Source organism: Macrotis lagotis, chromosome 1 (assembly GCF_037893015.1).
Source record: "Macrotis lagotis isolate mMagLag1 chromosome 1, bilby.v1.9.chrom.fasta, whole genome shotgun sequence".
NCBI classification, from domain to species: domain Eukaryota; kingdom Metazoa; phylum Chordata; class Mammalia; order Peramelemorphia; family Peramelidae; genus Macrotis; species Macrotis lagotis.
The window spans coordinates 582,791,027-582,803,822 of NC_133658.1; the positions used below are offsets into that span (position 1 = coordinate 582,791,027).

The 12,796-nt window shown below is 35.0% G+C and overlaps 1 protein-coding gene across 2 annotated transcripts in view; it reads right to left on the reverse strand.

Annotated features, from left to right (window-relative positions):
• The window catches only part of UBXN7 (UBX domain protein 7), a 64,594-nt gene that overhangs the window by 11,726 nt on the left and 40,072 nt on the right, over window positions 1–12,796 (reverse strand). Inside the window, exon 11 of one of the 2 annotated variants that reach the window (XM_074214774.1) lies at window positions 7,170–10,217. The exons of the other annotated variant lie outside the window; for it this stretch is intronic. Coding sequence (XP_074070875.1) covers window positions 10,056–10,217 — 162 coding nt within the window. The 3' untranslated portion in view covers window positions 7,170–10,055. Of the gene's footprint in view, window positions 1–7,169; window positions 10,218–12,796 lie in introns of those variants that run through there. 2 annotated transcript variants of the gene reach the window in all.

The window sequence follows — 12,796 nt, forward strand, 5'->3', positions numbered from 1 at the left end:
TGAGAATTTAGAAATTTCAAAATCTGAAAAAAATTAAAATTGTTTTCACATGTAATTAGGGGAAAATAAAAATAAGAAATTTTAATAATCATTACAAATACAAATATCCACCAAAAGGAAGAGAGAATAGCACAGACAGGTCTAAGTGAAGGCTCAAAAGACAAAATGGACTTTCTACAAGGTCTACCTTTAATAATTCATCCAACCCAATTTGTATTAGGAGGAAGAGTAGGTGAGGATTAAGGAACTAGATTTTTTTTTCAGAACACGAGAATTAAAGAAATAGATCTTAGAGACTTGTAGGCTTTCAAGAATGTTAAAACCTCAACACTGACAAGAAATTGAGATGTCATCTAATGTAGTCCATTACCTTAAGAATGAATTTACTTTAACATTCTGGACAAATTCAACCTTCATTTTGAAAATCTCTCAGCCATGTAACAGTTTTCTAAGGCAGTCTATTTTAATTTTGTTTAGTTCTTCTTGTTCAATTAAATCTATCTCCATATATAGTTTCTCCATATTTGGTCTACTAAGAAAAATTATTTTTTTATTCACGACAGCCCTACAAACATTTGATAACTAAGATCATGTCCCTTTTAAGCATTTTTTTTCTCTAGGCTAAACATCTCCAGGTATGTAAACTCAAAGTTGGAAGGGGTCCCAAAGGTCATTTCATTTAACCAGCCCTTGCCAAGAATCTTTTCTATGATATCCCTGTTCATCTAGCTTTTGGGTGGAGACCTAAAGGGATGAGAAATAAGTCTCATTTGGAAAGTCTTATTTTTTTTAAATTATTATTCCAACTATATGCAGAGATAATTTTCAACATTCATTCTCCCTCCCTTCCCTCTCGCTCTATCCTGTAACCAATCTGACATAGGTCTTATATGTACAGCTGTATGAAACATATTTCGGTATTAGTCATGTTGTGAAAGACAAATCAGAACTAAAAATTAGGAGGATAAAAATAACCAAAAAAACCCAACATAAATTTTTCAAATGGAAAATTGTATGCTTTGGTCTATATTCAAATTCCATAGTCCTTTCTCTGAATGTGGAAGGTGATTTTCCGTTACAGTATGTTTAGAATTATTTTGTGGTTATTGTTCTGCTGAGGAGAGTTAAGTCCATCATGCTTGATCATCACACAATGTTGCTGTTAATGTGTACAATGTTCTCCTGATTCCATACACTTCACTTAGCATCAGTTCATACAAGTCTTTCCAGGCTTTTTAAGTCTGCCCATTCATGATTTCTTACAAAACAATAGTTCTCCAGCACATTCAACACAATTTATTCAGTCATTCCCCAATTGATGGGAATCCCCTCAATAGCCAATTCTTTGCCACTACAAAGACAGCTACCGTATTTTTTTATATTTGTGCCTTCCCTTATGATTTTTTTGGGATACAGATCTAGTAGTGGTATTGGTGGATCAAAGGGTATGTAGTTTTATTGTCATTTGGCTATAGGAACCATTGGATTTTTTGAAATGGTGTTATACTGATATTTTAACTACAATATTCATGAAAACTGCAGCTATAATTTATTGCAGTCATTACTGTTTAGCAAGGAAATAAATAGCATGTTAAGAGAACTTCACAAATATAAGCAAATTATGAAGTTGGCTCCTGGAGCATCCAATATAATGTGCATATATTTAAAAATTATTTCACAATTTAATTTTAAGTGGGGTCTACTTAATGGACATGAGTAGATAATACCTATTTGGCCAACACTGAGGAAAAAACCTTAATATGTGTGGGTTTTCCATTTCCTCATTTGTAAATAGAAGGGGCTGAATGAACTATGTGTTTTCTAAGGTTTCCACTCATTTCTAGTACTGAGGTTAGAGAGTAGATGTCAATTTTATGAAGCAGCTCACATTTTGAGGGTGCCCAAATATATATTATAATCTCCTTTATACTAATTCAGAAACTCCATGCCCTTGATGCAATTCATTAATCAATTTTAAACTGCATAAATGAGAATCTGTTATCCCTGAGAATTTTTATTCCACCAAAAAAAAACAAACAAACCACAAGTGAATACTGAAAACAGTTTTTGTTTTTATTTCCAAGATCAAATATTACAACAGGACATTTACATGTATTTATAAAAAAATGCAGCAGTTGTGTTTATAGATCAGAGGTTTCCTTGAGTTTGGTCCCTCTCTCAGCACAGTGAGCTGATGTCTTAAAAAGACTTTCCCCCCTCCCCAACCACCCTACTTCAAGTTGTAGTATCAATATAAAGCAACTGGATACAACATAGTAGGAATATTCACAATTTGGTATGGCCAAAGCTAGATCACCACCAGAGTCTAATTTAGAAATTGTTTATAGATATAAGTAAACATCCAATAATCTAAAAATTCTGTGGGCTTAAATGCACAACTGGAACTATGAATCAAGTTTTAGTGAGTGGTTACAGTATAGATATCTTACCCAATGCCACCCTTTTCTGCCTCATTTAGATTTCCTTCCACATTAATGTGCCTTCTCAGTACTTTAAGGACCATTTACTAGATTTGTAGTTTATTTTTAACAAAATGATGATCTTAACAGTCCTTTCATTGCCTCTCACTCATGAGTCCTAGAACTGTATACAACTGGGAACAGCCACAAAAAGAAATGCCTCCTAGCACCATGGGATAAAAGGTCCAGAAAATTCAACATATTCATCTTAGCAGGTGAAACATCAGACTAAAGTAGTGTTCCCATAAAAGTTTCTAACAGTTTGGGAGTAATAATAGAACAGGATTAATCTAGGAATCAAACCTAAAAGCCTCTCCTTAAAATGAACAATTTTGGTACTACCCCCTCTGCCTAGTATAATGGAATGAATTTACAATGTCCTAAAAGTTCTACATTGTCAGTAATTTGCTTGAGAATAACTTTCAATTAAATGTTCATCTTAGTTTTGTTATTTTAAAAAATATTCAAACTATAATTGAAAATTTTCTTTCTTGATCAATGTCTCAGAATACCAGGGAGAACAGAGCAGGGGAAATAAAAACATGAAATTTATAAATTAAAAACAACTGGTAAAAGCATGCTAGAATTTTACATCCCAGATGACTCAGCTGAACTCATATAAAACATTAAGTGTCCATAAGCACTGCAATGAATTTCTAAGGAACTACTTGTTTTTATGAGTTTTTTATTTTGAAGACTCAAAGGGAGATTTGTTAGCTCTAGAAAAGTCCTTAAGGAGATAAAAGCACTTTGCCTAATGAATGAGGACTGAAGAACTAGGTGGCAATTCCTTCTTCCACCCTCTTATAGATCTTAGAACTATTAAATTCAACTGATTATCCAGTGCTATACATCTAAGGGAAAAAGAACCAACAGAAAATTGTGTCAGCATCATCACCTGTTTCCCAGCTAGTATTGTCAATTTTCTAAATCTAATATACAATCATGGGAAAATAACAAGGAGGTGTAAGACTCCAAGGGATTAAACAAACAGAGCATATAACAAGTTTGTTATTCACATACTAAAAAAAGTTGGAGGGCACAAATCACTCTCATCCTGATAACCAGAATATAAAGAAATTCTTTGGTGGTATAAAATCAACTACAAGTGGAGTTATTTAATCTATGGGGTAAAGACTCAAGAATCAAAGAGCAGTTAAAAAAGCCTAGATTGAGGGGACACATGTGTCTGTTTTAAGTCATACTTGTTTATCTGACAGTTTTCCATTCTAATAGCTGTGAGAAAGGCATACTTGTCTGATCTTTTTGCACATTCCCAACAGGGTAGCCCCAGAAGAATTTAGATTCCAACTCCACTCATAAAGCACAAATCCTGGTTAACCCATACTAAAAATACTTTAATATGAAAAGATACACAAAGGGATAAAAAATGATAACAAATCTATCTTCTGAAAGTTCCTACCAGATTCCCTGTCCATTGAAAACTGACAGAAAGCAAAGAATATTAACATTGGGAAAATTCATTTTAAGATTATAGTTATTTGGAATGGGAAGTCAATTATATTCAAAACTGAATAGCTTTACATAACTATATACTGTGTGAGATTTTTATTTAGCATTGGTTAAATAAATGTGGCAAGGAAAAATAAATCAAGTTCTTCTTTTAAATAAAAAATTAATATCCTAGTTTTTTTTTAATGAGTGCTCAACAGGGATACCAATTTTAGGTCATGTCAAAAATTATCTTTTGAAAAAATATTCTTTTAGAAGTGACAAATTACTACTTTAGCTATGGTCCAAATCCAACACAGCAAATTGTAATACTCATAAATTAACCCATGAACCTATTGCATAGGTTAAGATTCACCCAAGTTTCTTTTTCTGACTTTGTTACTGTTTTAAGCCTTATTATTAGTTCTCCAGATGCACACTTTTGACTAATTTAGATCATCCTAGTTAATTCAATTTTGCTTCAAACAATATCATTTGGCAAAAAAAACAAAAAACAAAGCCTGAACTGCAAATTACAAGAGCTATCATTTTGACCCAGGCACTAAAGAATGGATAAGCAAAAATTTTGACAAAGGAGTTAAGGGGAAAGTGCCAGTCTGCTTATTCTACATGCTACCAGCAATGTAGCAATTCTAATTTCTGCTTTTCCCTTCTAAAACCAATGGAATTCTATAGGGCAAAAAGATTCTCTACAAAAAAAAGGGGGAAAGAGAACTCACCTCTGATTTGTTTCTGAAAAGACTTTCCTATCTAGTTTTCCAAAACTGACAATTAAGTCAAACAGTAAATTTTAGAAAATGAGTTCCCTTAAACACAACTCACTGCAACAATCAAATTAATTTTCAAGGAATTTTTTTTTAAAAAATCATTAACAATGAAAAGGAAAAAGTGTGCTTCAAGAAAAGCATCACTTATTAAATATAATTAAATCTCCTAATCAATAAATATGAGTTCAAGGACAGAAGATCCTCAGAACCATCATATTCACCTTGAAACTGTATTTGACAAGTTATCTTGCCAGCAGTGTTGCCTTACAGACTAGACAAATAAAGTTATTGCTGAAAAGGCAAAAAGTCCTATACAATAGTAGGCTGACACATTCATTTGATAAACTCAAATGACACTTATAGCATTCAAAAGCTATTCCTCTGTTGGGATTTTCATATATAATTGATAAAAACAATCAAGCAAAAAAAAAAAAAAATCCCACCAAAGAGTAAGCCAAACCATAGAATGTCTCTAAACCCAAGTATGCTCACAAAGTTATTGTGTTCCTAAAAGGGCTGACAGGAGTACTCTTCTATTTGTGCTCAACTTCATAAATTTACTCTATCCTTTTCAACAACAAAGACAATAAAGGAGATGAGCACTTAAGTGCTTCTAAGTTACAAAGTGCAAAACCTTGGGAAAATGGCATGACAAAAAGGAATATAGAAATGTCTTTATCAGTTTGTCTTTTCCTAGGTCAATCTAATAGAATAGGTTGGGGGTGGAGAGGTGCAGGTAGGAGGCTGTATTCCAAAGAGTAAATTCCCTCTATAACTGCAGGTCAGCAAGTTCTCTGTAACTTATAGCCTGGTGCAGTCTTGGAAAGTTTCGCAAAACAAACAAAAACAACAAAAAGTCAGATTCAGATTCTAAAACCAATCCTCACAAAATTACTCAAGACAGTTAATGTCTTAAGCTTCTGCACAAAGAATAGCCTATAAATCAAAAGAAGTTAAACACCATTTAAGTAATGGTGAACTATCATTTAATTATCTTTTATTTGAAGGCAATATTGACCAGGAATAAAGAATTTAAGGAGCAAAATCACTGGACCATTATTGAATTTCAGCAGACAGGACTGATAATTGGTCCAAAAAAAAAAAAGCCTGTTTTTGAACCTAGGGCAAATTAAATATACTTATTAGTACATTCTTCTGGAACAATCTACAACAAAACAAGGCGACATTTATGAAGGACTTGTGGATAAAAGTGGCAGAAAGTTTGGATAATTTCTCAAGTTTTACTAAGTTCTAGAGTTTCTATCAAATAACCCTTTCTCCTAAATGTCCAAATATGGGATATTCTCTGGGTATGCCAGAGTCTCAAGGCAAAGCCTAGGAATCTAATTCAGTTGTTAAACAATCTTGGTAAAACTGACATTAAAACTTAATAGAATATAATCGAGCACTCCATAAACTGTGGCAGCAAGAAATGGAGTAAAACAATTGGTCAGTATATTAAAAACCAGACCTGTATTTCTGGCCTATTCCTCAAGGAACATCTTTTCCTCAAAGCTTTTTCTAACCACTACAGTCCACGCTATCTTCTCTGAACTTAAACACATTTATTAACAGACAATTCAGTAATTCACTACTCTCAAATTGTTTCATTTGTCTTATGTCCCCTTAACTAGGTTTCAAGCTTCTTGAGACACAGGTAATATACTATGCCTTTTTTCTTTTTAAACATTCCATTTAGTAGTTTGTCATGGGTCTATGCTGTTTCACAAAACTGTCAGAATTCAACAAATATGTGGCAAGTGAGAGGCAGAGTGAAGTAGTGCCTAGAATACTGAACTTGGGGAGTCAGGAAGAGCAAACAACCACCGACACTTGTGTGATCACGGGCAAGTTTAATTTAATTGAGGTCATTTTTTCCTTCTGGAAAACGGGATAGTGATATCTGAATGAAATGACTTAGGTAAAACCCTTAAATAACAGATATTGAGTCTGGTGAAATCTGAAGACAGGAAAGAGAAATTATCCTCTCCTATAGATGTGAAGTGCAGTGACAGTGATTATGGGTGAATCTTTTTTATTCCTAGCAACCTAATAATTTAAGCCTTTTTTTGCCCCTTTTATATTTTCATCAGCATACTCATTTAAAAAATAGCTTTATATTAAAAGCTAGTCCCTCAAAACAGTTAAGTAATCAGGAAATTTCTATGCACAAAGTCCTCTTCAAAATCTGCCACTATATTTGTCCATTTCCCCCCCTAATTTTAACAGAGCCAAATTAAGAGTCCTAGAGTTTTAAATTTAAGCTTTCCTTAGTTGGAGGAATGGGTCTTTGAAACAGAATTGACTACAATAATTAAAAACAATCTTTTCTTATCTTTTATCTTAAAATTCTCCTGAACTTACTATTCCTTACCAGTTGTCTGGCCTGGCTTATTTCTCAGGTTCCCTTCCCAACCCTCCCCCCTTCCCCCAACCCTTCCCACCTATTAAATTCCCTCCCATCCTGCCCCAATGTATTTAAGAAAATAACCATTATTATCAAAGCAGTCGAACTGTTGTATAAAGTTATACTTTTGTGAATCTGGATGTTGACCCTACAGATGCTTTCACCTGAAGATGAAAGCAGGTTAGGAAAAGTATCAAACTAGAAGTAAATACTGTAAGAGGAATGTGCTCAGATATTCTTATGTCTGTGGTTGGGCTATAGACTATCTCTGACCCCCTAACTTCCAGTTACCATATAAACCAATAACACAACCATTTAATGTAATTCATACAAACCATTTCTTCTCATCAATCCCCCCTTCCAGAAACAGTACTTCTATAATTAGGGCAAGACAAGGGTTTTTTTAAACATATTTTCCTGTTCTTAGTTCAAAAACTCTGCCCTCAAGATTTACTATACTAAACAGAAACAGTCACCCAACAATGACTGGGCTTTATCAGAAAGCCTGGAACCTGCCTTTGAAAAGACCACAACATAAGATTCTGGCTATTTTTCCTTAAAAAGGAGACTATCAAAGGAACTGGGCAGGGAGCTCAATGGGTGATTTACTGGAGAATGTTTCACATATTCAGCTCAGCTGTCACTCTGCTCAAAAATCTTACCTCACAAGTGGACTTACTTCACTGTTTTTTTCCCCTAGTCCTAGAAGACACCCTGACCTTGTGCCACCTGAAAACTCAAGGTTTCTAAATCCTTCTCCAATCCCAAACCGCCATCTCTTCCTGTGTACTGTTGACAATACACAGTGCTTCTCCTTAGTTATTAACAAGTACTCATATCTAAGGCCCTCCAATATATTATTTTCAGAGATTACCAATAAAGTTGTGTTTTTGCAAGGAAACAGTAACTTCTGGTAACCCGTGAACCCTGTGCAAAAACACTGAAGTGATGCTGTTCAGTCACCAATCTGGATAGATAACTCTGACTCGATGCATACAGGAAATTGTAATTATATAAATATATTTATAAATATTTATACAATTATATACTTAATACATAAGCACTTACACAGACTTAGGAAAATGTAAGGACATTCATTTGTAAAAGATCCATTAAAGAATAAACAGACTTTCCCCATGATTTCCTATAGAAGACATATTTCATTTGTTAGAGAAGGCGCCTCACCAATCATTAGAAATCACATTCCACAATTGTGTAACTAACAAAAGATAATCCCTCCTCCTTTATCCCTTGGGTGCTAGAAGGTTAAGATCTCTTTAAATAGACAGAAAGTCTAAAAGTCTCTGAAAATATATCTGAATTTGGGTTACAAGTTAAAGTTTGTACTTTATTTCCAACATTAGCAATTTATTTTTCCTCTAAGGTGCAGAAATGAACCAGCCTAAATAACAGTGACAACACTGTGTACATTCTCTACTATGATCGCTATACAGACTTAAAGGTTTTAGATTCTATTGACATCTTCACTCCAGTTCCTACTTTACTCTCCCGTTAGCTCAAAAGAAGGAAGGTTAAGTGAATGGTGTTGTGTTCATTCAAAATAGATAACTACTTCTTTGGAGCTGAATATCAAATTCTCACTTTACCTACAATTTAAATGAGGTTTTTGGTGACAGGAAAAATACAACTGTTCAAAATGCCTAAGAGCAGCTATACTTCGAGATATTAAATGCTACTTTAGGGACAGAGTTTAAAGGTGTTCTGCTGCCACTAACACACTTTGGCTGCAACAGGTGATGGCAGAAGCAAAATCTTAAAACTAGTTCAGCTCATTTTGTCAGTAGAGCCTCTTACTTATTTTACCCTGGGGTCAAAATGAATTTGCATTATTTATAACTAAAGAAACTCACCATTCAGAGTTACTTCTTTTTTTCCCCCCTCTTTTCTCTGGGGCAGTCCTAAAGCACCATATATAAATTAACAGCAAGACCAATTTCTAATTTACAGTTACCATTTTACTGCATGATTGGTAAAACTACAACTAAAAACAAAACAACCAAAACCAAAAAACTCCTGCCATTCTTAAACCCTTTGTTGGACCCAGAAAATGAAGAGGTCAGGAAATGCTATGCTGACCTAGGAGTAAACATATTCCTTTTCTCAACACAAAAAAGTTTTTGAAATCATGGAAAATCTTGAGATAACATTAGCTTGAAAATGAGTATAAAGGATTCAGCAACTTCACTGAATATTCACTCTAAGTATGTTGGTATCAACAGCTTCCATAAAATAAAGAGCAATGGAGAAAACCATCTAAGGCAGGAGTGCTGAAAGCCATCCTAATCTATCCCATGCCATATTTGATAACCAATTCCCCAATAGCACATATACTATGGACCTATTTTTCTACTGGAGAGATGAGGCAAAGAGCAATTTAAATTTTTTTTTTTAGACAAACTATTATAGAGTGCTTTTCTCCAAATAAGCAAAAGGCTGGGTATTTTGTTACATGATATTTCTTATATGAAACTAAAAAAAATGAAGATGCCTTTTTATTTCTCCCAAGAGTATAGAATAATTGGATAGGAGGTGGCTTTTTTTTTAATCTGGCCCTTTTACTGCCTTAGGAAACTGAGGTCATGTTATTTTTCTTATTTCCAGAGAGTGATATGCAAGACAACATTCCTCTTTCTTAAATGGAACAAGCATTTTCTGCCACAGTAATAGGACAGATGGTATACTTAGTCTTCATTTGGTCACCAGATTGGGGGGAAAGGAAGAAAGAGAGAGGAAGAACAGTAGACAGAGGGAAAGACGCTGTGAAGGAGAGCCCAGACAAAAAGGAGAGCAGGCGGGGATTGCTTGCCCAGTTTGGCTCTGTGGTCCTAGGAGCCAAACTGCACACTCAGGGACGCAGTATCCCAAGTAAAAGGATGAGAGGCAGCTGAGAGAGGTCAGGCCACGGTGCTAATTTCTTTCCTGTACAAAGACAGTCTCTTGAGGACAGAGGCCTGCCTCTTGTAATGTAATGTCATAGTCCAGGTGAGAAAGTTTCCTTCGAGGGAAGTTGGTGAGAAGTTCAAAACGTTCATTTGGGTATCCTTTTGACTGCACATGCTTCACCAAAGCCTAAAGCAGAGGAGAGAGAGAGCGCATAAGCAATAGATGAGGACAGATACATGTAGTGAATCAGATACAATAATGCCTTACTCAGATAGTTAGTTCTATTAGGGAATGTGGTGATCTACACTTAAGGGAATTTCCTTGATAATTGAAACTATTCTAAGTGCTATAATGTACTCCCTTTTTTAAAATAAAAAGTGAAAGTTAGAGTCAAGGAACATAATTTTAAACAATTCTTCATGATTCAGAATCATCATTATGAGTATTAATTACCTTTCTGTATAATACAAATAATGATTTTACAGCTAGAGTATTTGACTCTATAGTAAATAATCCTATTTTGCTATGCTTTAAGTTTTCACATATTTTTAAAAAATTTTTGTTCTGTCAACCTATAATTTCTTGCTGTTGGTCAGTATGTCCCCTTCTAACAGTCCCTCCCCCTTCAAAAAACCGCTTTCTCTAATTACGTATTAGCTACTTAGCCCTATTATTCTCTATTTAGGGCAAATATACCAAGCGTGCTGAAGTTACACTGAGGTACCTTAAGAGATGAGAGTCAATGCAAATTCATTTCTGACCGGAACTTCCTAGGATTTATACTTATATCTGAAGGTGAAAAAAATCAGTCAGATGACCTCTTGACCAATCTACATACTGAATTACAGTAAACTATGATTACCTTAGATAAACTAGATAAAATAATCGTTGGATAAGTACCACCTCAGTTCCATCTGCCTCAGCTATTCCTCTATTAACCATAGCTGTAGCCTAAAAGAGCTAACAAAAAACTAAATCCCAAGACTAAACACCCATCCTCTTTTCTAACAAACACTGTTATCTGGAGATTGTTTTAAAAGGCACACACTGAAGAACTAAGACAACAAAAGCATACTTAATTAGATTCTAGGTAGTAATGAAGTATAGTAGAAAACACAGGTTTATGAGTCTAAAGATGCATTGTGGGCATGAATCTACTATGTAGTAGTTGATCTTGAGCAGATCACAAGTCACCTCTTTGAATCTCAATAAAACTTAGACATCATTACTTACCCTGCCTATTTTTCACAGGGTTTTTGTGAAGGTTGAATGTGACTATATAAGAAACTATCAAGTTATGTTAATATAAGGTTTTATATAGCTGTTGTCGAGGAGTTCAATGAGCTCCCTATTAGAATAGATTACCAATTTATCATGAAGGAAAGCTAAGTTTCATTTCTCAAAGAACAGGATATCATGGGAGAAAGTTGGTGTTAAGAGACACAGAGATGAAAACAATCCTCACCCTCCAGCAATCTCCCTTACTGAAGACAGTAAGGGAGTTTTCCCTCCCGTCCACCACACTTCAAAGGCTACTGTGATGGTAAAATAATAAAATTGTGTATTCCAAAAAGTAGGAAAAAGTGATGATACTGAAGACTAAGATATTACTTTAGATGAACTATCCTCAAAACCCAAACTACAGTACCATGAGTAAAGCAAAAGGCAAATCACAAGATTTTAAACTTCTTGCTCTTCTTCAGTAGTAATTTTTTATTTTACAAGTACTTATCTCATACATTATCTCATTTGATACTTTTGAGGTAGGCACTGCTAATACCATTATCTGCATTTGCAGAGGTTAAGTGGCTTACCCAACATCACCAGAAATTCTTGTGCCACTCTAGGGGTTTAACTCTTCCTCCTGATATCACTAGTAGTACTTTCTTCAGTGACTTTTTCTGCTAACACTTTTATGTTCCCACTCTAATTCCCTTTTGTTTTTTGTTGTTGGTTTTTTTTTTGTTTTTTGTTTGGCAAGGCAGTGAGATTAAGTGGCTTACCCAAGGTCATACAGCTAGGCAATTATTAAGCGTCTGAGACTGGATTTGAATTCAGGTACTCCTGATTCCAGGGCAGGTGCTCTAGCCACTGTGCCACCTAGCCACCCCTCCCACTAATTCTAAGCCAAGCAAACTCTTTGGGGCTCCTTATTAGCTGACAGATCTCAATGACATACACCCCAAAGCATTCATTCTGAATAGGAAAATTCTCAGGGACCAATTTCAGTTCTGCACTTGATAATAACATCTAGTAAGAAGAAGGGTAATAGGAAGGGTGTTTGCTGAGATACCTGAAGCCTCCACACCACAGTAATACAGCGGTCCTACTCCAAGAACCCTGAGGTTCTGATGAATTAGGCATTCCCACTGCAGGTCTCAGGAATTGCCTAATCTTGAAGAGTCACCAAAATAAAATTGGAGGGCTCTTAAAAGATACAATCCATCAAAGCTCCTGAAATATAGGGATGGATGGGGGTCTCTGTCCCCAACAAAATCTGGATTTCAAATGTGCTTTCACTAGGGAAACTGAATAAAACCATCTATTCTACTTTGGTTTTCCTATGTATTGGGGGGGGGTCAGGCAAAGAATGATGCTGAGCTCAAAAAAACTTGTCAGAAGTTTGGCAATAGTGACAATAGGATAATGTGGTAGAGGTTAGGGGTGAGGGGGCCCCACAGAAAGGCCACGACAGTGTCATAATCTGGAAATGTAAGAGATTAAGACCAGTGGCAGACACCAGAAAGTACCCCAAATTGTAAAAT